At 32.9% G+C, this 26,987-nt stretch overlaps 1 protein-coding gene across 2 annotated transcripts; it reads left to right on the top strand.

The window, feature by feature from the left end:
- Positions 1-252: 252 nt before the first annotated feature.
- On the top strand, positions 253-25,060 carry LOC110100155. 2 transcript variants are annotated; one of them, XM_028698938.1, is made up of 5 exons: positions 253-438; positions 541-575; positions 659-1,048; positions 24,178-24,518; positions 24,592-25,060. In XM_028698938.1, the coding sequence occupies exons 1-5, from the start codon at positions 311-313 to the stop codon at positions 24,808-24,810; spliced, it is 1,113 nt and encodes a 370-aa protein (XP_028554771.1). In that variant the 5' UTR covers positions 253-310; the 3' UTR covers positions 24,811-25,060. The 2 variants fall into 2 exon arrangements, with proteins under 2 accessions (XP_028554771.1, XP_020683242.1); XM_020827583.2 differs by having other exon boundaries at positions 254-438; positions 524-575.
- Positions 25,061-26,987: the final 1,927 nt, after the last annotated feature.

A 26,987-nucleotide genomic window follows, 5' to 3' on the forward strand; every position in this document is an offset into this window, starting at 1 on the left:
GAATTTCTGACATGCTTGTCTAATTGGTCGGTTTAAGGTCAAATAAGTTAAAGGTGGGCTAGTTTTGGGTTTGACCCGAACCCGACCCAAAACTCATGTTGACATCTCTGCACTTTACATAATTAAGACAAATTCATACATACATCATATACATAAACTTTAAATTTAAGATCTCTTATTTGATAGTCACAACTCCAAACGAACCCATCAAGGTTAGCTTCATGGTTTTAGGTTTCAAACTTGGAGGGTTTAATTGATTGGACCGTAAAACCCAATTCACAAGAAGACCAGGCGACAAACGACGAGGCCGATGCAATGCCTTCAACGGCCGTCTTCTTCACTCCTCGCCTCACTTGTCTCATCTGTCCCTCCTCTCGTTCATCTCCACCTTCACTCGTCAGAAGATACGACTCAATTTCTCTCCCTCATTTGCCAACAGTAATAGTTTAACTCCACACTAGCGTTTGCTTTTCCTCAATCTCCTACCGTCTAACGATTTACGATGTTTTCGTTATTTATCTAGGATAATTTTCGGTGCAGAAAAAACGGGATTAGGTTTGGGAACATTGCAAGAGGTGCTTAATCGTATCCTTGAAACCACCACTGGTCCTCTTCGACGTTCTCCTTGTCGAAGCTTAATAAGTTTCTTATCTCGCAGGGAAATCCATTATTGTTGCTCCATTGAAGGTAGCTTCCTACTTGCCCAATTCAGATAGTTCCCCTGGGAAAAAGTTGGTATCTTCTATATCGCCTAGTTCAGAAGTTAAGAGTGCAGAGAGTATAGAAGAGTATACAGTTCTTAGGAAGTTAGAGCCCTCTGGAAGGATCAATTTGGACCCATTCCGTGGAAAATCGGGTTGTGTTTCTTTCTGTGGATTGAGTCACCAACTCGTTGAAGCGAGGAATTTGGTTTCTTCTCCTTTCGAGGATGGAAAGGGTTCTATATTATGGATAGCAGCTCCACTTGCATTGATTTCGTCGTTGCTGCTTCCACAGTTTTTTATTAACAATTCTATTGAAGTATTTGTGAAGAATGAAGTTTTGAAAGGTATTTTATCTTTTTTCTTGCTTCCATTGCTATTTTCTTTGATTTAACGTATAGCTTAAGAATCTATTTGTAGATCTTCCCAGGTATGATTATTTCTTATGCAGTTACGCTTCTTTCCATGAATTTATAAATTGAAAAATATGATTTTTATGGTTTCAAGTTCAAATGCATCTGAGTTTCATGGTTGTTTGAGTTCAACATGTAGAAGATTTATTTAATTATTTGATTTGAACCTTTTGGGCTTGTTGAACCGGGAAAGGAGGCGGTTTGATCCTTCAACTTGCTGAACCGTTGCAAGTTGTGCAACTTGGCTAGTGGAGCTTGTTGAATTGACGTGATAGCTCGAATTTTAGCTTGTGATCTGGGAGGTTTCACCAATTTGACCATTAGGCTTACTGGAATGTAGTTCCATGTTGAAGCCTAATCTTTTAGGCTTATTTAGCAGAAGATTTGAATGCTGATTCAGCTCTCGGGGCTTGTTTGATTAGCAAAGTAGCTTAATCCTTATATTTATGATCTAAGAGACTTTGCTAGGTCAACCCTCGAGCTTTTTGAATTGTGAAAGGTGCAATTCAATTCTTGGACTTGTTGAGCCATTGAATGTTGTTTCAATTTAGCTATTGAATGAATTGACATGATCATTTGACTTTTAGGCTTGTGACCTGGAAGGTTTACCAGTTTGGCCCTTGAGCTTCTTGAATTGAGACTTGAAATCTGGCTTTGGTCATTGAAATTATTGAACTTAAGAATGTGTTGATCTATTGGAGCTTGTTGAATCAATAAAATAACTTGGACTTTTGGCTTTTGGGCTAAGAGCTATTATTGTTGTGATGAATATTTTTACTTAATTGCAAACATGGTTGGCAATTGGCTTATGAGATTATGATTGTGATGCTTGATTAAATCTCTTTGAAATGGATTTATATAAATTGCCCTTTCTTTAGTTGGAGAATTTTAGCAGGCGTTCTTAATTTACTTTTTAGATTATGGATTTATAATTGTTTATCCAGTTTGACTTCTTAAGCTTACTATTTGCATCTGGCTTCGATAATTGTTTCTTGGGTTGTAATCCGTTACATTCTTTTCCTTTTTTTGGAGGAATTTTTGTTATTGTTGGTCCTAGCACATTAACATTTAGGCAACCTTTCAAAATTTTAACTTATTCAATTATTACTAGGAATTGTTGAAAACCATATAGAGGTAGGGTTATTTGATCCTCAATGTTCCTCATTAGGAGCTTTATGAAATATATATTTAGATGAGCTGTTGAACAAATCACATGGTATGATTTTTCCATCTTGCGATACATTTAGTGATGATATCGTCCATTCTCTTCTCAAGAAAAGATTCACCATATTTACTTTAATAGCATTGATGGACCTTTTGACGAGCATTGAGCTCTGTAAATGTTTAATGAACTTGTTGGGTAATTCAACTTACCATTCAAAAATAATATTTAGCTTGGTTGTTCATGTACTAGCATTGCAGCATGATGTCGGTTCTTCTAGTGTTTTTGCAGTTAGCCTTGAATTGAGCTGCCAACTGTTATTTGGAATTGTCAGTATTTGAGAAAATATTAAGTTTTGGATTAGAGAAAGTATTAAATTTTGGCTTCATACTGCATGAGTACTATACTTGATTGTCTTCGATCATATATGGTCAACATTTTCCCCCTTATGCCTTGACAATCTTAGAAGCAATGCTTGGTTTAACTTTTTGACAAAATAAGTCTTTAATTGTTTTAGTGACCGTCTCAACTTTTGTGTGAGTGGCCTCTGTGGCCCCTTTGGAGGAATTTGGTCCTCTTTTTGGAGCAATTGGAGCACTCAAAAGAGTAGTTTGAGTACTTCTTGCTTTGATTTTTGGATTTATGAGACTAGGGGAATTTCACAATGTAGTTGTTCATTTGCATTCACTTGATATTATTGGACTAAGCTAATCGAATAGCTCTTTCATCATATCACTCATTTCATTACGGTAAACATGTAACTTATTGATCTCTTGGCATTTAACATGCAATTGATGTTGCATTTGTTGCTGTAGCCTTACAACCTTAGAAGAATCTTTGCCTTCCACAAGTCTTTCTTTTTTGTTAGGAGGATTTATTTTATGGCAACGATTAATTCTAATTATTTTGGGTTCTCCTTCTACTCATGAGGTTGAAACCATTTCATATTTCTTGAATGGATATAAATCATTTGACAGCTTAATCTTGTGTATGATTGACCATGTGAATAACTTCAATTATCATGTGTTATATATTTTAGACACCATCTGTTATTGTGGTTTTAGTTATTTTTGACATTGTGGGGAGAATTGTCTTTGCCCTCTGTAATTTGGTTGCATGGTTCTTTGATTATCAGTTCTTCCTAAGGAAGTTAGTGGCATTTTATAGTGGATTGTGGGGAAGCACGAGCCTCTTCTAAAGCATGAATTTGCTCCTCATTGTTGATGCATCACTAGAATGATAAATTTTGGAAAATTAATGAAAATCTAAAAAAATGATATGATTAAAAAAATGATATGATTAATGGATGACCTCCTTTTGTCAACTTTATATAACTATAATAGTTTTGTTGCTTTCATGTTGTTATTTTAGTTTCCATGAATTATAAGGCAGTTGTAGTGATGTGTTGTGTGTTGTGTAACCATGGAAAATGGTGGCCATGTTAGCTAATCTTAGCCCACCCAAGCAAGTCAAAGTTAGTTTTCCATAGCCCCATGAAAGTCAATTGACAATGGCTGACGCTCTTTCAGGGTGTTTTCATTTTGACATTTTGATGCTTGCATGAAGAGTCATAAAGTGTCTTTTGAAGTTTCCAAGTGGATGCATGCATTTAAGGAATTTGGTCAATGCATCCTCCTTGGCTGACCCTCTTTAATATTGCCTTTCGATTTTTTTATATCAAAAGTATCTGAATGCTATATTTATGTATAGGAATGATGTGTAATATCAGATTATAAAGTATTGAAATCAACTTGAAGAATTCAATTCTTCTGGGATTTTATTGGTGGTTATTTCTTGAAGTTTGGCATGATGGCTCTCATCTCATCCTTCCTTTGATAAGGTTTGGCTTATCTATGAATACATAATTATTTTTTTCACTTTTATTTACTATTTTCCATTAATTTAAACCTCTCGTATTTCTGGGCGTCCTTCGCATCTCACATCTCCTTTCACCTCATACATATTATATAATTATATATATTATATATATATATATATATATAATATAATATATATATATATTATATATTATTTATAAAATTGCTTCCTCAATAGTCCAAATTTGTGCTCTTCGTTTTTCACCCACTCTACTCATCTAAACATCCATAGCAACCACCTCCCCTCCCTCACTTTTTTAACTTTCCAATAGCTAAAATCATAAACTCGTCATTGTTAACCTCGCCTTTATTCTGAACCCAACAAATCTCCGCATAAGATCCACAATCTGAACTAATACCCTAACTACGTATGTTAAAGAATTAATTAAGCAATTTGACATGTAAGGATGCAAATGTGTAAATATCCTCATGAGCAATACTACTCAGTTAGATAGAGACCCTAGTGGAAAACCTGTAAATCCGAAAAAATATAAAGGCATAATAAGATACATATTATATTTGACTGCCAATCAATCTTATATTATATTTAATGTTTGTTCACAAGCACAATTTCATGCTAAATCTAATGAATCACATTTGATCGCGTTTGAAAATTCTTCAGTATCTCATACGAACAATTAGCCTAGATATTTGGTATACTAAGGATAGTGTATCATTTAACCTAGTATGTTTTTGAGAATCAAACTCTGTAGGTTGTAGAGTTGAGAAGAAAAACACATAAGAAACATTTCAATTTATTGGATGTATATTAATCTCTTTGTCCAGAAAACATAACTCTGTAGCCCTATTCATTGCAGAAGCATAATACATTGTTGCAGGCAAGGTTTAAAATTGCATAATTGGGTATTGAGACGTTTTTTTTTTCGTGAGGCGAGGCGTAAGCCTCAAGCGTTTTGAGGCGTAAGCCTCAAAATAAAAAAATTACGTTAAGTCAAAATAAATGTTAAATGTATTTTTTTATATAATATCCAAATAATATGTTAAAGAATGACATGTTATTTTTCTCTATTGAATTATGAAGTAACAAATTGACATATATGTAAAATAAAAAGTTGCACAAGATATTAAGTGTCAAGTGATAAATTACATATAATAGAATTGAAATTCAAATATTATAAGAGCAAAATAATATTAAATATATAAATGACATAAAAATATCATATAATATCAAGTTTAACACCAAATTCCTTCTTTCTCAGTTCCCTACTCATCCACATTAAATTCCTTAAGAAAATTGAAATAGTTGACAAAAACATAGATTTCATCTACACTGTCATCACTAAGGAGGTATTTATTTGAGATGTCATCATAACAACAAATTGTTCTCTCCCCTCTCTCATACTATGGAGTTCAATGTTTCCCAATTTGCTTATTTGTTTATTTCAGTCATATTCCTCTTTCATAAATGTTTTTCATTAATATAAAGATTAGATTAATACTCTTAAAATTTTAGAGGAAGTGGTGGTGGTGTGCGAGTTTCAAGTGATCCGTGGCGGCTACGACGATGTTGAATATGGAGAAAACGGAGGGCTGGAGGTCAAGAAAGTCAAGAGCAAGTTGTTGCAGCTTGGGGGTTCATTAAAGCACAATTTTTTTGAGGCTTTAATTTAGGATTTATGTAAGTTTTAATAAAAATATATATAAATAGGGTGAGGCTGTAAGCCTCATAAAAAAACTTTGAGGCGTAAGCCTCGAGGCTTTTTTCACTGGAATTGCGCTGAGGCGAGCCTCATATTGCGCAATTTTAAACAATGGTTGTAGGAAGTTGTGTCGCTCAATTTTTATGGCCAAAGCGACTTCTTAATTTCGGTCTCGAAGTAAATAACATACCTATCTCTTATGATATATTAATACTATTTGTATCACAAACAACTCAATTCAACATTCTCAAATAAAACAGAATATTATACGTCATCACTTTATTAGAAATTATGTATCAAAAGACCAGCTGGTGGATATTTTTATAAATACAGCAATGAAAGATTTAGTGCACTCATAACTAGTTGAGAGTGATTGATTTATGTGCCTATACCATTGTGAGTTGTTTATGTGTATTGGTTGTGCTTATATTATGAATATTTGTGTTTGTGATTGATGTTTTTTTTTTCCTTATGTTTTATTGTTTAGTTATGTTTGTGTGTATATTAGGAGGTTCCTGAATACTTGAAAATTTAAATATATAGAGAATTAATAAAATCAACTTCGTATTATGATCACACATCATATTGTATGACGCACATAGCACTGTATGATTTGGTTTGGTAAATTGTTTGGAAGAATAAGTGATTGAAATGATCTGAAGAATTGTTCGTAATTTATTATCCATGTCGTAATATACAATTTGACATAGTTAACTAGTAGTTTACATTAGTCATGGGACGGTTAGAATAAAATAGATTATACTATACGATATTGGTTATACTATATGATGGAGCCACTCAAAATTACTATTAGAGTGTCGTTGCAATAATCTGGAGCATAACAAATTGTACTGTATGATTTAACAAAAGCCGTGAATATCTATAAATATTTATGAATTTTCTCTTTCAAGCGCTTGTGTGTTGTAGGATCATCATCTGGCCCTCAACGGGATGAATGGTTTCGATTGATAGAGGATGAAGCGGCTTTTGCAAGATATAGGAAGCATCCATTACTAATTCAATGGTCATGTTACATGAACATTTGTCATATCAAATTTATGATCTTTGCATTAGTACTACTTTACAATCTCATCTCACTTGCATTCCCATTTTACTCTGAAATGCTTTACAAAATTTTCACAAATTTAAGAACAAATATTAATAGGATTGCAATGCAATTTCTAGTATGTCGGAGGCAAATAGTAATAATCGACCATGACTTAACATGATTACTGATCTCCAACATAATTGGTTTATAGTAAATACAACCCCTAGGAATTTACTTCTTATATATCAACATTCCTTAGTGAGTGACTTTGTGTTTAACGCTCGTGTCATCCATTACATGCTTTGGCACAACATCCCAAAAGATGGTGATCGAATTAATATCACTCAATTTCTCATAATGAGTACCTATTATTGTATTATTAGAATATAATTTAATGTAGCAAACATTTTTATTCGGTGAATAGAAAATCTCACTTCCATTAGGGATCCTAAGGTCCATAGAAAGCAAACCTTACACTAAGGGTCTGTTTGGTTGCCTGAAAAGAAAATGCAATGTAAAATAAATGCAGTGTAAAGTAAATGCAGTGTATTCTGAATACTTTACACCTGTTTGGTTGTCTGCAAAATAAATGCAGGAGAATTATTTCTCTTGTTTGGTTTGATAGATCCAGAGTAAAGTAAAATCGATTTTTTTGTAATAATTTGAAAGAAACTATGGAAACTCATGCATCCATCTGTTAGTATACCTTTTTAGCACAATTTTCTTATTGCTAATAGTTTTTGAACTTAATTCTTGTTTCTTGTTTGACTAAGGCTTCGTTTGAGACAATTTTCTTATTGCTTTCTAAAACTCCTTTTTAGCACAAATAATTCTTGAACTTAAAATTTTTATATTATAAACCTGCTATAGAAAGTCAGGTGAAAATCGTCCCAAATGAAGGCTAAAATTTTATTCGACTTTCCAATTATTTAGTATCTATCCAACTTAACTAGAAAACACTTGAATCTAAATTTACAAGAGACTGATCAAGTAAAGTACCTATTCATGGAAAGCAGCGACCTGAAAAATCCGAAAAAAAAAACAAATATTTGCTCCTGTAGTTTATCTTTAACTTGTGGATGGAATGGTTAATATTTTTGGTAGAATATTCATTATTAACGGGTTTTTACTCACCAGGAAACCATATTTTTTCATTGGAAGCAATGAGAACAAGGTTCGGCAAAAATCTCATCTCATGCTCCTAAAATTATTACAGTCTTACTCTTGGCCGAGGTCAGTGGCGCATAAATTCTTGAAAGGTCAAGACTTGAAGTCTAACACAGAGTGCGCGTCTAAGAAATCGTTCCAAGAATATTAGAAGAAACATTCCTGGAAAAGCCAAAAACTTGCTTTTTGGTGGAATTTTTAACCTAAGATCTTTGACTTCGTCCTTTGACATTTGCTTTCTGCTTAGCCGATCCAATTTAGAGGAATCTTTCTGAGTCTGCAACAAAAGTTTTCTACCTGCTGTATGAAAAACTTCCCCTACAATTAACACAGATGTGGCAACGAAAAAAGACATCAAACACCAATCTCATTTGATGAAGAAGAAAAGCCTTTCAAAAGAAATTCCATTCTAGGTCTGTAGCATGTATCTAGCATTCTAGAAAACAAAAAAGTACATATTTGATAATTTAAACAAACATTTCTGAAAAAAGAAAAGACTATATATGCTGAAAAACTGTTCAAACCAAGCAAACTCATCATAAAAATTCAATATTAGCAAGACCACGATTACATAAGTCTTATCAACTATCAAGTATCAGCAATGGTTTATACAAGGCAATATGCTATCTCACTTATTCATACTTTGATGCAATACAAGCTTTCTTTGTCAATGAAAATTCAATAAATTACCGCTTCATCTAATAACTAAAGCACACTCTTCAACTCCATCAACCTAACAGGACATCTGATGGAAACATGAAAAACTGCTAGTCTTGAAATCATCTAACTCAATTTTCATTAGCAGGAACAAAAGACAGCAAAATATCGTAAAATGCATCATCCACCACTTGATTATCATCATCGCCAGCAAAATGATGAGGCTGCTCCTTATCTTTGCAAATCTAATTCAAAATTTAACCTCAACATCATCAAGCCTTTATCCCACTACGTGGGGTCGGCTACATGAATCCTTTTTCTCCATTCTGTCCTATTAAAGGTCAAATTCTCGTTTAAATCTAATAAAGAAAGGTTATTCCTAATATTTTCTAACCAAGTCTTTTTAGGTCTGCCTCTACCTTTCTTAACATAAGTCAAATCTAATACATCTACTCTCCTAACTGGTCATTGGAAGGCCACCGTTTTATGTGACCAAACCATCTAAGGCGACTCTCTCTAATCTTATCTTCTACTGGAGCTACTCCAACCTTTTCACGAATATGCTCATTTCTTATCACTATCTCTAAGGGTAAAGCCACTCATCCACTTGAGCATCCTCATCTCTGCCACACTTAACTTAGTATTATGCTTCTCTTTTAATGGCTAACATTCAGCACCATAAAACATTGCAGGCCTCACTACCATCTTATAGAATTTTCTCTTAAGTTTGAGGGTTACTTTTCTATCACACAATAAGCCCGATGCATTCCTCCACTTCAACCATCCAACTTGAATTCTGTTGATAATATCCCCATCAATTTCACCATCACTCTAAACAATAGATCCAATATATCTAAAACGTGTACTCTTATTAATGACTTGATCGCTCAAAGTCACAAACCCTTCACTAGTTCTATTACTACTAAAATTACACTCCATATATTCCGTTTCAGATCTACTCAAGCGAAAACCTTTAGTCTCTAATGTTGACCTCCATAATTCAAGTTTACTTTCAACTCCATCTCTAGTCTTATCAACAAGAAGAATATCATCAGCAATGACACATTAACTTAATACCTCTATAATTCGTGCAATCCTGTGCATCGCCTTTATTCTTAAAAATAGGAATTAACATACTCATTCTCCACTCATCTGGCATCCTTTTAGTCTTCAAAATATTATTAAAAAGTTTAGTAAGCCAAGAAATTACTTCATCTCCTAAGCATTTCCACACCTCTAATGAAATATCATTAGGTCCAATTGCTTTTCCACCCTTCATTTTCTTTAAAGCCTCTCTAACTTCGGTTTTACTAATACACCTGGCATGAATACTAAGTCACTATAGTCAATCTTATTTTCATAATTTTCATTAAAAAGTTTAGCAAAATATCTCATCCACCTTTGTTGAATATCATCTTCTAAGAAAAGTATTTTTTGATCTTCATCCTTAATACACTTCACTTGAACTAAATCCTTACTACTCCTATCTCTTTGTTTGGCTAATTTATACATATATCTTTCTCCCTTTTAGTATCTAATCTATTATATAAATCACTAAAAGTTAAGGTCTTTGCATCGCATATTGCTTTCTTAGATTCCTTACGAGCCTCTTTATATCTTTCCCAATTATCAGAATTTTTAAAATTAAACCAATTTTTATAACAAATCTTCTTATTCTTAATCTTTTCTTGCACATTTGGATTCCACCACAAACTATTTTTACTATTAGGAGTTTTTCCCTTTGATACTCCAAGCACATCTTTTGCAATATTCTTAATATCACTAGCCACTTTTTCTCACATAGCATTAGCATCCTCATGCACAGATAAAATCTTAAGATCTAAAATCTTACTCTAAAAAATATTTTTATTAATATTCTTTAAATGCCCCCATCTAATTCAAAATTCAACCTAAACGGGAAAAAATTCAAAAGAAGTTAAGCCGGACCATTGGTGCATATAAAATAAAAATTTATACAATAAGGAAGAGTACCAAATCTAGCGATCTTTCTCCATTTTGGTAAATAAGTTATAAGGATTGAGACTCTTTTTCTGGTTGCAGGTGCCTACGAACATTAGCCTGCCAAAAATCATTTTCCAATTATGTTACATGAATTAAAAAAAAAAAAAAAACTTGAACAAGACTTCCAGCTTATGCCATGCCCCCTCACTCGACTTTCCTATCTTGGACGGAGATTGAACCTCCCGACCCCTATACACATGGCCACCCTTTCCATTTAGCTCTTGAATCTGAACGGTGGCCTCCTCAATAGCCTTATATCGATTGCTAGTAGATGGCCCATGCAGTTGTCGTTGATGTAGGAAGTGACCCTAGGTTACATCCCACTATGTTGGAGCTTCTCTCACTAAAGTCTAAGTGAGCACATGCTATTCAGGAACGACATGCTGCCACACCTACACAAACTATAAGATGTCACTTTAGGAATCCAAATTTGCTTTGTTCTCCCAATACTGTGAGATGTATGCATGTTGTGATTCCTGGAGGTTTTTGGTATTCATTTATAATAAGTGCTTAAGTGGGATTTATGTGTGCATATATGCGCAATATGTCTTATTATACCACATGAATAGCAAATAACTCCGGGAAATGAATAATATAGCCTATATGATTTAAACTTGTTCATTCTAGAAGAAGATGATGTATAACCTTCATAGAGCGTTGCCTGATTACGATCCTCAGACCATCACGCCTGACCACATCCTTGGCCCACCGTTGCATGACTATGATCCATTCAACTTTCAACCTTCATCGCTTGCTGACTAGGGTCCTTCCAATCTCCATTGCCTACCAATTACCAACCTATGTCAACCTCCGACTATGGTCTTTAGACCACCGTCACCCGACTATAATCCTCTGACCACCTTACCCTGATTCTTTTGAACTCCATTTGTGAAAGCCCTTAATGTTTTAAAGAAAGTTTTTGACCTAGAGCAGTCAATAATTATTTCATAGTCATTGTAACTTCAAATCACAAACCGTCTTCGCTAGAACATTTATAGTGTTGTGCTTTAATTACTCAATTTTTTTCATATTTTTTTGGGCACGGTTGAAGTTTCTTAAGAAATTGGCACATGTTGATACAAGTAAGATTTTTGGGACCATCAGGTGTCCGTTTTACAAGCCGATTGCATTATAATTTTCTAAATAAAATGCGTTAATTTATGAATATTTTTCTATAATTTTTAGAATTTTGGATTTAAAAATTTAAAAAAAATTTAGATGAAATTAATATTTTAATAAATAAATAATTAGAATAATTTTTAATATTTTAATAATATCTAATTCCACTAATCAATTATATAAGCATTTCATTTTTCATTTCTCTTAATAGAGAAGGAAAAATTGGGTAAGAGAGGAAATATGAAAAAAAAAAGAGGAGTGTGAAGGGGGAAAGTATGATTTTTGGTGACTTTGAGCCGTTTTCGTCCATCGGCACTGTTGAGAAACTTATTTATCTCGAGGTAAGACACATTATGACCATCTCAATTTGATACCAATTGTGATGCCCCATAATTTAATTTAGAAGAATTATTTATTTATCTTTTAATAAACAACAACTAGAGTTATCTAATATCATTTATCAGTAATAAATAGTAAAATATATTCTATAATTTAAAACATCAATGTATACATCTATATTCACTCTAAAAAATCATATACAATACTCAAGATCTATACAATCATATCATAACTATTCTGTCTTGAGTACAAAAAAAATATAAAAAGAAAAAGAACATGAAAAATTCTGATCAGCCTTACACTCTTGCTCCCATACCTTGGTCTGAAATCATTTAACCGCATATAATAAGCTAAAAAACTCATCAGGTCACTAAAATTTATTACTGAATTCAAAATACGATAAAGAAGCAGTGTGCATGTCAAGGACCAAATCATAGCAATTATATTCATATGATCATTGAATCAGTGTAGAAGCAGTAAAATTTACATGCAGTAGTAGTATAATATATAAATAGTAAAACACTACAGTATGAAAGTCAATAAAGTAGTAAACTAGTACGAGTGTCAAATCTATAAAGCAATCATTATATCCGTAATACCAATCAATACAGAAATTGTATAATGTATCAAATCAAAATATCGGTAAAGACTGTCAAAATCATATCAATACAGTAACATCATTTTAGAGTGTACTCATACTGGAATTTGCCTGTCACATCTCAACACGATAGGACCTGTCCTTGTTGGGTTGAGTTGTGACACCATCGTCTAACGAAAACTATAGCCTTAGAGTGAGTCTTCGTAGTTTTGTAATTTTTTATTCTTAAGTTTTCATTTAAACTTTTTGTGATCAAATCTTGACTTAAAGGTTTTGCTGAATTTCATGAAAATATAGAGCTCACATTCTAATGTAGTATATGCAAGCTCAAACTTAATATGCATGAAAACTTTATCTTTTTGCATATTTTTAAAAGTTTTATATTCTTCTGACAAAATTATATGTTCTTTTTCCATCTCTCGAGGAGAGGAGCAAGCACCTCTAGTCCTCTTAAGGTGAATAATCTTCTTTGGTTGCCAATCCACCTTGACAAAGCTTAGACTACATGCATTTGAAATATCAATAGAGTTGAAACCTGCATCGTTGCGAAACTCCTTAGTTGATCAGCCCGTCTTGGCTGACTTGAAATGGATGGTCTTTTGACCTTGTTCATAGATCGGTTAACTTGAACTGGACGGTCTTTTGACCTTTTCTGTAGATCAGTTATGGGATCTACTCGATTTCTCCTCACTTGACTTTCCTGCCTTGGATGAAGATTGAACCTCCCGATTCTTATACACAAGGCCACCCTTGCCACTTAGCTTATAAATATGAGTGTCAATCTCCTCAATAGCCTTCTGTGGGTCTCCAAAAGGATTCTGTTTAGCGGAAAATATTATGCAAATGATACGATCGCATTATCCCGTAGGACAAAACGGTCGTAGGCTTTTACACTCTATGCAAGCAAGCCAATGGAAGGCATATGATATCATATATACAATTAACCATGGAGGATATCGACCTTCACCTATACACCTCGATGGGTAATAATATATATGACTTGATCAAAATCACGAGATTTTTCCTATTCGATACATCAGCTCGAATGAAGTTTATTTGATGTGGGGATCGATTTCTCACGGGTGCAAGCCCCCGTGTTTAATTACATCTTAAGCCTCGGCTTAAGAAAACTCTCGGTTAAGGACATTACATTATTCTCTCAAAGGATTTAGCGCATAAGGGGATTCATAGGCTCTTCTAATCCAAAGGAAGATAGGCTCAATTAGGCTATCCAACATGCGTGGATCATATCATCATTTGGCTGGTCTAAAGAAGAGAAAACTGAAGGAAAAGACATCACACTCAAATATGCACGAGAGAAAGATGGAGGTGGTGTCGTTTATGTGACGCGGATGCGTGTGATTTATAACCTCTGAAAGATAGAGAGCTTACCCAATGATAAGACGGACAACAATATACTAATTCCGCCAGCTTTATATTCTAAATCTATAAGAAATGTATTGTTGTACATACAGTCTTAACATCCATGATCTAACTAATGCAATCTGGACTTATATCTCGTCTGAAAGAAAGCCAGCTAAGCCACTTAGTTGTATTAAATTCATGCTGTCCGTAAGGAGCAAGAGGGACCGAATGAAGGCTTAAGAGGCCTTATGGAAATTATTTAGATCGTTATTACGCATATGCCCCTTTCCCCCTAAGTATGTTTTCATAACCATAAAGGGCATTTAAGTAATTTTTCATTTTAATAACCCTTCGACAATTTTTAATTTCAATTTCGTGCAAAATTTACTATAAGTCCTTTATACCGTTTCGATCAAAATTTTGTGTATAATTTTATAAAATTAATTGCGTAGAATTCCAACGACTTTGAAAATTCACCTAATTTCACCGTGTGGCGCATTGAAATGCGTGCGACAACTACGATCAATATTTTTTCGGGTTTTACATTTTCTATCATAAAATTATAGGACTTTCCTCTCAAACTTATGATGTTAATGGACCCAAACAAATCCATGTATAATCTATCTAGTGATCTAGAAGTTACTATATTCTTAATTTAATAAAATAATGACCTGACCTATTTTCTTAACAAGCAACATCATATAAATGATTACTATTGAATTTTAGTTTTGGTGCCCCTCTAATTAACTCAAGAGGTGTGATATTCTTAAGTGTGTTCATGCTGCATGACATAGTCTCTTACGTCATAACCAAGATTAATTTATTATAATCCTTAGGTGGATGAGATATTTTGCTAAACTTTTTAATGAAGAATGTGAAAATATGAATGACTTTAGTGACTTTAGCACCCTAAATGAAAATAAAGATTTTTGTTTTTATCGACGTATTAGTAAAACTGAAGTTAGAGAGGCTCTGAAGAAAATGAAGTGTGGAAAAGCTGTTGGACTTGATGATATTCCAATAGAGATGTGGAAATGCTTTGGAGATGAAGGAATTTCTTGGTTTACTAAACTTTTTAATACTGTTTTGAAGATTAAAAAAATGCCAGATCAGTGGAGAATGAGTGTCTTAATTCATATTTTTAAGAATAAAGCTGATGCACAGGAGTGCGAATTATAGAGGAATTAAGTTAATGTGTCATACTTTAAAACTATGAGAGCGAGTTATTGAGCATAGTTTGCGGCGTGATACTAATGTTTCTCAAAATCAATTTGGATTCATGCCGTAGGTCTACTATGGAAGCCATACATTTATTGAGAGCTATGATGGAGAAATATAGAGTGAATAAGGAGGATCTACATATGATATTTATTGATTTAGAGAAAGCTTATGATAAAGTTCCAAGAGAAGTGCTATGGAGAGTTCTTGAAAAGAAAGTAGTTAATAATGCTTATATTCAAATCATGAAAGATATGTATGTAGGAGCTATTATTTTTGTTCAAACACAAGGTGGTTTGACCAAGTATTTTCCTATTTCGGTTGGATTACATCAAGGATTAGCCTTAAGTCCATATCTTTTTGCTTTAGTCATGGATGTTCTCACTAAACATTTGCAATAGGATGTAGCTTGGTGCTTTTTGCCGATGATATTCTTCTTGTTGATAAGACTATAGAGGGAGTTGAAGGTAAACTTGAATTATGGAGGTCAACTTTAGAGTTTAAAGGTTTTCACTTGAGCAGATATAAAACTGAATATATAGAGTGTAATTTTAGTAGCAATAGACCTAGTGAGGGGATTGTGACTTTGGGCGATCAAGTTATTAATAAGAGTAATGCATTGGGCTTGTTGTGCGATAAAAAAGTCCCCCTCAAACTTAAGGGAAAATTCTATAAGATGGTGGTGAGACCTGTAATGCTTTATGGTTTTGATTGTTAGCCATTAAAAGAGAAGCATAATACTAAGTTAAGTGTTGCAGAGATGAGGATGCTTAGGTGGATGAGTGGCTTTACCCTTAGAGATAGGATAAAAAATGAGCATATATGTGAAAAGGTTGGAGTAGCTCCATTGGAAGATAAGATTAAAGAGAGTCGCCTTAGATGATTTGGCCACATTAAACAGAGGCCTTTTTATGACCCGGTTAGGAAAGTTGTTGTATTAGATTTGACTTATGTTAAGAAAGGTAGAGGTAGACCTAAAAAGACTTGGTTATAAAATATTAGAATGATCTTTCTTTATTAGATTTAAATGAGAATTTGACTTTTAACATGACATAATGGCGAAAAAAGATTCATGTAGCCGACCCCACATAGTGGGACAAAGGCTTGGTATTGTTGTTGTTGTTGTTGTTGTAGGCAACATAATTCTTTAGACTTACTCATACTATTTAGATTAAGCACATAAACATTATTTATACCTTGATCTTTTAAAATAATTTTATCATTCAAAATAAGTAATAAACATTTGTTAGGAAAAAAATATCAAAATCTTTATCATACAAATGATCAATGCTCAATAAATTATATTTTAAATTGTCTATTAATAGAGCCTTCTCAATGTTTTTAGAATTTATCTTACCGATAGTAGATGATCCAATTACCTTTCATGTGGTATTATCGTCAAGGGTCATCTTTTCAATATTCTTGAATTTGAGTGTAATAAATTTGCTATTATCTCTAATTATGTGAAGTGAGCACTTGCTGTCTAAGTTTAACATGCCTTCACTGGTCTCGTTATGAAGGAGCACCTACACAAACACGATAAGATTGGATAAGAGCCTCAATTAGCTTAGGTCACCCAATGCATGTTAACATGCCTAATGGCTTTAGGTATCCATTCATTAGAAATGCTCAAGTGAGATTTAATGAGTGAATTTGAATTAATCCAAAAGGCCTGTTGTGTTCTCCACTTGTGTTTCTTGCTTTCTCCTGTCTCCTTAGACTTGTACTTTTGTTATTAGTTCTTGAGATTTGCATACTCTCATTTGATATGATCTGATTTCTTGTACTCAAAATAAATAGCATTAGAAGCAGATTTATTATTTTGTTTCTTTTTTTTTTGTTCATTGACTTATCATTATACTTTTTCTTTTTATTCTATGACAATTTTGAATTCTTTGGTCATGAATGCGATTTCATCATCTTCTCTTCTTAACAATTTGACTTATTGCTATCAGTCTCTTCTATTCTTAGTGCAATAATCTTCACCTTCCATCAATCAGTTGAATCTGCCATTTTCTAGCTAACTTTCTGTTTATATGCTATCAAAGAGCCAAGTATTTGATTAAGAGAATAAGTTAATAAATCTTTTGATTAAAAATTATCGTCACTATGGCATTCCAAGATTCACTTTTCAACATTAGAAAAATCCTTTCCTAGGGCATATAAAGAAGTAATAATTTTTATAAATTAAGTGAACATATCATAAAGCTTTCATTCGGTTGTATACGAAACTGCTCATATTCATGCAATAGAATATTCATACGTGACTGTTTAATCTCATTTATGCCCTCATAGGTAATGCATAATTTATTCTAGATTTTTATTCGTTTTATAATTGGAAACACATATTATCTTCAAATTTCAATATATAAATAAAACAGTTTAATTAAATTCCTTTTCATTAATAATAGTTGTATAAATGTAACGATACTTACATTTCAAAAATTAAAGAGAATATTGTTAAATAATGGTGGTCAGGTATTAGAAAACCTTTCAAAGATTCATTTTATTTCTTAATTGTGCCATAATTGAACTATTTGAGGTGGTGAAACCTATGTAATAAGTAACCCGCTCTAAAACCAATTGTAATGTGTAGCACATCCAAGAGAGGTGAATTGGTGTCTTTCAAAAAATTGTGGAATATTAATCAAAGATAATTAAATAATTATTTGTGGGATGAGCAAATAAATAACTTTCAATTTATTATATCTTAAAAAATATTTGAAGAAAATTCAAAATAAGACATGAGAAAGTTATATTCTTCCTCCAAAAAATTAATTTAATGCTAAACAACTCTTTGTATCATAAAATTTTAATTTTTCTTTTAATACAAAATGATAACTTTAATAATAATTAAGATTAATTCATCACATCACAAGATATCGTAAAAACATAAACAAATATCATCATTGATCACGTGGGAGTAATAAAATATAAAAAAAAAGCTCAAACATGATTTATAGTTGTTCTATCTATCGACTACATTCACTTTCCTAGTTCTCTACTTGAGAATTTCACTACCTCTCTTCTTTTGCTCTTAGGAAAACGGAGATGCCTCCCTCCTTTATGGTTATTGGAGAAACTCTTAGACCTCTTCTTCTAGAAAAGCACAACTACCCTGGCCCACCAATTATATTACATGGTAGACAAAAAAGCTCCATAAAATCAATTGATCAAAATAAAAGAGAAGTTGCAATAGAGGTCTTTCTCTACAAATCTCTCAATGTTTTTAGCAATCTTTGTTATGAAGATAATATCCTTAAATACGAAAGATCAAGTCATATTGATTTTTAGAAAACTTGATATTATAATTTTGATACTAATCATACTATATGATGATGATAATTGAGCCATATTATTTGTTAATTCAAAATTGTATAACAGTTATATAGTCCTTTCCTTAAATTGGTGAATTCAAAATTAAATTAATTGTACTGAATGATACATATCATACTCTATGATTAAGCAAATTATCTAAATAAAAATGGAGAATTTAGAAGCATATTCAATATCAAATACACGAAAAATTTTTATTGTACGTCATTGATCATATAGTCTGATCAAATAGAGATTTTTTTTTCTATTATTGGCTAAATTTATTAATTATTGTGTGGTACCAATCATGTAGTTTGATCAAATAGAGATGATTTTTTCTTGAAATTGGCCAATTATACTAATTGTATTAAATTATAAATGGTTTATGATTTTGCTGAAATTTTTAACAAATAACCTTTTAAGGGTTTTTAGAAAAGTACATTTATATGGTGGCTTGATTAGAAACCTTAAAAAAGTAGGCATGATCCCTTGATTGTGCAGTATGATTAATACAATTGGCTAATTTATGTGTAATACCAATGAAAATATCATATTATTAATCTTAGATCTTATTTTCACTCGGTTCAACACATAAATGTTGTATTTATCGTTTAAGCTCAAAAATATTTATGTAATTTTTACTCATTTAGCACAATTCTTGCAGCTTCATTTAGGATTTTACTCTTCCTCTCTGCTATCCCACTTTGTTGTTGTGCTTTAGGAGCTGAGAAGTTGTGATTTATTCCTATCTTTTGATTTCAAAAATTTCATTTTCAAGTTCTCCATCATGGCCACTGTGGATAGTGGATATAGTATAACCTGTCTTCCTTTGAATCCATATAGCAATTAGTCTAAGCTCTGAAAAAGATTCACTTATTTGTGCCAAAAAGTCAAACCCAGGTAAAACTATTGTAGTCATTTTCTATCATGAAATTATAGGACTTTCCTCTCAAACTTATGATGTTAATGGACCCAAACAAATCCATTTATAATCTATCTAGTGATCCAGAAGTTACTATGTTCTTAATTTAATAAAATGATGACCTGACCTATTTTCTTAACAAGTAGCATCATATAAATGATTATTATTTAATTGGAGTTTTGGTGCCCCTCTAATTAACTCAAAAGGTGTGATTTTCTCAAGCGTGTTCATACTGCATGACATAGTCTCTTACGTCATAACCAATACCAATTTATTATAATTCTTAGGCAACATACTTCTTTAGACTTACTCATATTATTTAGATCAAGCACATAAAAATTATTCATACCTTGATCTTTTAAAATAACTTTATCATTCAAAATATGTAAACATTTGTTAGGAAAAAAATCAAAATCTTTATCATACAATTGACTAATGCTCAATAAATTATAATTTAAATTGTCTATTAATAGAGCCTTCTCAATGTTTTTAGAATTTTTCTTACCGATATTAGATGATCCAATTACCTTTCATGTGGTATTATCGTCAAGGGTCATCTTTTCAATATTCTTGAATTTGAGTGTAATAAAGTTTCTATTATCTCTAATTATGTGAAGTGAGCACTTGCTGTCTAAGTTTGACATGCCTTCACTGGTCTCGTTGTGAAGGAGCACCTACACAAACACGATAAGATTGGACTTTAAGAGCCTAAATTAGCTTAGGTCCCCCAATGCTATATGATGCATGCATGTTGTAATGAATCCTAATGGCTTTAGGTCTCCATTCATAAGAAATGCTCAAGTGAGATTTATGTGTGCGCATCTATGTAATAGATCTGATTATGTCACATGAATAATAAGCAATTCGAGGGAATGAATGATGTAGCCTATCTTTTCTAAACTTCTTTCTAATATGAAATCTTTCTAATATGAAATCATTCTAGGTGATGTTATGTATAACCACGTTTAGAACTAGGTACATGTTTTCTCAGTTTTACAATTATCATACTTTCTTCATTTGCACGTTTTAATGATTCCAACCTTGACCTGAAGATCATGCTCAATTTGACGAAAATGTAGAACATCACCTCATAATGCATGAAAACTTTATCTTGTAGCTCATTTTTTAAATTTTCAGATTTTCCAAGCAAAATAGTATGTTCTTTTTGCATGGCAAAAAATTCTTTCTAGAATGTAGAATATTTTTTTCCAAATTTTAAAGCTAGCATGCCATTGTTTATAAAATAGAAGTAGTTCATTATAAAAAATGGTATACTTGCTTGCTATCTAAATCACCTGATTCTTTAGTGGCTATTAAGCATAAATTAGTGACTTTTTCCTCAATCTCAGTCTTTGAGTTTGAATTCGAATAAATTCAAAAGTCACATTGTATTTTCCTCTTATTTTTCGTGCTACTCCCTTCTCAGCCTTATCTTCTTACTTTTGGCTCTTGAGATTCTTGAACACTAATTATATATGACTTGGATTCTTACACTTAAAATTAAATAATATTTGAAGCAATTTAATTATTCTTTCTACTTTTTTTTGCGCCTCCACTTATCATTATGCTTTTTCTTTGTATTCTTTAGGAAGATTTGAACTTTCTAGTTATGAATATGATGTCTTCATCTTTGGCTTAGTCAGTTTCTTTTGTTCTTAGTGCAATGACCTTCTCCTTCCATTGAAACCCTACACATTTGCTTTTCTCTTGATAACTTTGTATTCATATGCTTTCGAAGAGCAAAGTAAATGATCAATAAAATAAGATGATAAATATTTCGATTCAGAGATTGTCTTCATATTGACATCTCTAGATTTAGGCAAGTAGTTTAAAATTTTATTCACATTTAGTTGTGCGAACTCTCTTTCATCAGTGATCCACTTACTAGATGGAATTTCAACATTTTGTTTTTCAAATTTGTGAGGTGGATTGTATTCTATTTATTATAATCGATATATTGTATAAATATAGCCATATGCGATTTACAAAAATTAGGAGTGTTGTCAAATAGTAGTGATTAGATAATGGAATACTCTTGTTAGGTGTTTCTATTTCTTAATTATGACACATATAATCTACTTGGGATGGTGTAACCTCGTTTCCATATCACTTATAATGTGTAATACACTCAAGGTGGGGAAGGTTGGGGTTGAATTAGTATTTTTTTTTTTAATTTGCAAAAAATAAACGAAGAAAATTAGATAACAATTTGTGGAATGAGCTAATAAACAATTTTCAATTTATTAAATTCTAAAAAATATTTGAAACTGTTTAAAATAAGATTTGAGCAAGTTATTTTTCTTTTCCCCCAAAAAATAGATCTAAACCACTCTTTCTCTTATAGAACTTTAATTTATTTTTAATATAAAATTGCAACTTTCACAATACAACAATAACAATAACTTCAAGCCTTTATCCCACCATTTGGGGTTGGCTACTTGTATCCTTTTTTTCCATTATGTTCTATTAAAAGTCAAATTTTCATTTAAATCTAATAAAAAATATGTCATTTCTAATACCTTCTAACCATGTCTTTTTTGGTCTATATCTACCTTTCTTTACATAAGCCAAATCTAATACATCTACTTTTATAATCAGGTCATTAGAAGGTGACATTGTGACCAAACCATCTAAGACGGCTCTCTCAAATCTTATCTATTACTGGAGCAACTCCAACCTTTTCACATTTATAGTTGTTTTGCATTCTGTGTCTAGGAGTGAAGCCACTCATCCATCTGAGCACCCTCATCCTTGCAACTCTTAACTTAATTTTATGCTTCTCTTTTGATGGCCAACATTTTGTGCCACAAAGCATTGCAGTTCTCACCATCTTATATAATTTTTCCTTAAGTTTGAGGGGTATTTTTCTATCACACAACAATCCCGATGCATTTCTCCACTTAAACAATCCAACTGTAATTCTATTAATAATATCCTCATCTATTTCATCATCGCTTTGAACAATAAATCCGAGATATCTAAAACATATACTCTTTTCAATGTCTTGATCGCCCAAAGTCTCATGCCCCTCACTAGATCTATTCTACTAAAATTATACTTCATTTATTTGGTTTTAGATATACTTAAATGAGATTCTTTAAACTTTAAGGTTGACCTCCATAATTTAAGTTTTTTTAAATTCCCTCTCTAATCTTATCAATAAGAAGATCATCATCAAGGAAAAAAACATACACTAAGGTTCATCCTTTTGCAAATCTTTAGTAAGAACATCTATGACTAAAGCAAAAATATATGAGCTTAAAGTTGATCATTGATGTAATCCAGCTGAAATAATGAAATACTAGATCAAACCACCTTGTGTTAGAACACAAGTAATAACTTCCTATAAACGTATCTTTAATTATTTGAATATAAACATTAATAAGGCCTTTCTTTTCTAGATCATTTCAAACCGCGTATCTTATAATTTTATCATATACTTTCCTAAATTAATAAATATCGTATGTAGATCCTCCTTAGTCACTCTATACTTCTCCATCAAACGTCTCAATAAATATCATATATTTCTGGCCTCTAACTGAACTAACTGAACTACTTGTTTGAAGATTGTAAAACTAGTTGGTGATGGGAGTTTTTTATGCAAGGAAAATATTGCAAATCACCATGTTACTTAAGAAAATTAGTGGGGTTGCGTGAAGTCCTCTCAAGGCCGGCCTTTCTCTCTTCAAAGGCATGCCCTGTGTACTCCAATATTGAGTCTCTGTGATAGCCCTTGGCTGTTTGTTTGTCACTATTATGTTCCGAGAATCGACTAGTTCTGTCTAGTTTACCATGGGTTGTTATGTAGATCACTGGTTATGGCGCCATGACATTGGTTTGAGTGGTGGCCAGTTGGACTAGCTTGGGTTTTCCATCCTTGTCTCCAGCTTACAACATTTCGGTTGGGCAACCTTAAACTGTAATGATTATCTCCACTATAGTTCTACACTAATTAGTCATTTAAGAATTCAGTGTTTAAATCTTAAGCAGTGTTTATGCTACTTTCAGAATTCTTGTTATCAATGTAACTAGTTGGAAAAGTATAGGTATTCCAAACTCCAAAAGTTAGTTGTAAAGAACACCCAAGATTCTTCTCAGATAAACTGAAACTGTTAAAATAATTTATTTCCTTAACTTTTGTCTTACTGATTACAAGCAGCATCCCATTGTATGTTGTAATTCCAACGTGATCACCATTTGTGCACATTTCATTTTTAGTTCATTTAGGCTTCGTTTGGAATGGCTTTTTTATTGTTTCTTAAAGTAGTTTTCTCGTATAAAAATTTTATTTGTTGTACTAGAAAGCTGCTTTAAGAAGCAGGAAGAAAGCTATTCCAAATGAAGCCTTAAGTTATTGTTTGAAATATACTTTGCTTCACTGAAGTACAGATAGTCCTACAGTTTCTGAGTTTGTAGTTTTTTTTTTTTTAACAGTTTAGAGTATGTAGTTGCCGATATGAATTCTCCCACAACTTCAAAGGAGAGTTTCATGTTTATTCAGTTTTCCTTTGAATAACACTATATTATGATTATTTGTGGCTTTAATACCAGTTCTTTTATCAGACTGTAATCTCACTGTTGCCATTTCCACAGATATTGTTACATTTTTCTCCGCAGAGATCATATTTTACATTGGACTTGGTATCTTTCTATCAATTACTGATCACGTACAACGTCCCTACATTGACTTTAGCCCAAAACAATGGAGTCTCATCACCGGCCTCAAAGGATACTTGTCTTCCGCATTCTTCGCCATGGGCGTCAAAGTAGTTGCTCCTATTGCCGCCGTGTATGTTGTTTGGCCTGTCATCGCCCTCCCAGCTGCGGTTGCGGTGGCGCCATTTCTTCTCGGATGTGCCGTCCAATTTGCATTTGAGCTTCACCTTGACAAACGACAATCCTCCTGCTGGCCCGTCCTGCCGATCATCTTCGAGGTATATGCGAACTAAAATCTTTTTCAATTTGGAAATTCACTTCAGTTTCTCAGCCAGAAATCAAAATTTACAGGTTTACAGATTGTATCAGTTGAGTAGAGGATCATACTTTCTTGAGAAGTTGATGTTCTCAATGAAGGGAGCCCAAATGACACCGAAGGTAATTGAAAGGGGAAACGCTTTATTTTCCTTGGTTGTTCTTTTTCAGATCCTTGCAGTTGTTTCTTTGTGGTCCTTGGCTACTTTTCTTCTAAGGCTTTTCCCCTCCAGGCCAGTGGCAGAAAACTACTGAATTCTCATAGTGTAAGTCTTCTTACAGTTTTGTTGTTTCTTTAGCTGTTTTAGTTTCATGGTGACAAAACAGATGGAAATTAGAATGGTGGAAATGACCCCCAGTGGTGATAATCATTAAATTTGTTGTTTACCAGCTTAATTTGTTTAGAATCTGTGCATTTATGTATCTATGCATGAATTTATAATTTATAACGTTATTGATTGTTCAATATATGCTGCGGCAATGCGCAGCGCATGAACTGCAGTAAGAGATATCGAATTAGGAGAAATTATTCCGTGCGGAGTCCGGACGGTAAAGAATCATCCAGATGTGAGTACACTGAGTATAATTTTGTACACAGTTTTTTTTATACAATATGTATGAATACTGTGTACACTCACATCCGGATAGTTCTTTATCGTCTGAACTCATGCTGTCTGGACTCTGCACGAAATAATTTCTTTCAAATTAGAGCCTTTCTATTTATCCTACTCTTTTTTTCTGACAATTGCTGTACTGTCCGGTTCTGTTTTATTTAAGAAGTGCACAGTTTCCTTTTAGAAATGTCACCTTAAAAGAGTAAAACGTTAAGATTCAGTATTGTTTTTCCTTCAGAGAAAGCAGGAGACTTTTATACATAGTTAGTTTAGCTACCTCAGTCATCAAACTTATGAAACGCAGCTGGGCAAAAGATCAGTGTATTATATATTATGCCTTTTTGTGTTCAATAAATAGTAGGCGGTGGATTCATACCTTTCTAAGTGCCATCTATCAAGTTTGCAATCTTAGCTACGGGAAAGTGCCTTATTCGAGAGATTCTCAGCTTGTATCACAATCAACCGATCGTGGAGCTCAGTTTCCTCGCGACTCAAGTTCACTCACTTTCTATCCCCTGGCGATTTAGAGCTCTAACACCAGTGACTTCAAATTGCGTGTCAGTCATAGATCTCAAGGTTGTAAAAATTGGACCTGAGAACTGAAAGGAGAGGCTCAAATTCAATGATTTGACTGGGGTTGGACTGGGTCGGACCGAGGTTAAATCGGATGACATAATAAACATTAATAATATTTAAATAATAAGATAACTTTGTAATAATTATGAAATAATATGATTTTGAGATTAAAAATTAAATAAATTCATACATAAATAATAAGATAACTTTGTATTAATCCCCTACCCTACCCCCATTCCCACATGTGTTGAAAACTTCGGAGGAAGAGAGATCTTTCTTGAATTCTACCTTGTCCGGCAATAACACCTTCTTGTCCTTCCCATCACCAGTCAACTCGCAGCCACACCCCACTGCAGCTTCCTTGTTTGGACCAAGAGCCACATGCTCTTCCAGATGGTTGCACCTCCACCACAACCCCTGCCTAAACTGAGAGCCACTTGATCTCCTAGATGGCTAGGGGGGGGAGAGAGAGGAGAGAACTCAGTTTAAGAAAGAAAACTAAACTGATTTTTATTATTCATTCACAAACAATACAAGTCACCAATATTTATACTAAAACAACCCAAATGGGAAAAAAGGTAAAATAGCCTAAAACAAAGGCTTAAGAAAAGGACTAATATTTCAAATAAGAACCAACATCTTACAATCTTCACCTTAGCTCTTTGATTTGAAATGTGATAAACATCCATTGCTAGAATTTCTCTTTTACCATCCTTACCAAGTTTACGCAATATTGAAACTTATGATTTCAAAGAGCTTTGGTTAACACATCAAATGCATTATCTTCTATAAATACCTTCATAATCTTCACCACAACATTTGACACAGTTTCTCCACCACACCATGTGTTTAGTCTTTTCATGAAAAATGGGGTTCTTAGATAAGAGCACAACACTTTGATTGTCACAAATAATCTTCATCAGCTTGAAAATAGAATGAACCAACTCTGTAAACAAGCCTTTGAACCAAATAGCCTCCTTCACTACATCAGTTGTAACCATGTACTCAGCTTCAGTAGTAGATAAGGCCACAACAAGTTGTAGATTGCACTTCCAACTGGCGATATTCCTATATACCTTAAATATGTAATCGATGAGAGATCTTTTAGTGTCATTACATCCCGCAAAATATGAATAAACATATCCAAAGAGGAAATCTTCATTCAATTCATATTTTGTAAATTTCAAACTCAAATCTTTGGTTCCATTAAGGTACCTAAGCATCCACTTTGCTACCTCCCAA

The sequence above is a fragment of the Dendrobium catenatum genome, unplaced genomic scaffold (assembly GCF_001605985.2).
Source record: "Dendrobium catenatum unplaced genomic scaffold, ASM160598v2 fragScaff_scaffold_1183, whole genome shotgun sequence".
In the NCBI taxonomy this organism is placed as follows: Eukaryota; Viridiplantae; Streptophyta; class Magnoliopsida; order Asparagales; family Orchidaceae; genus Dendrobium; species Dendrobium catenatum.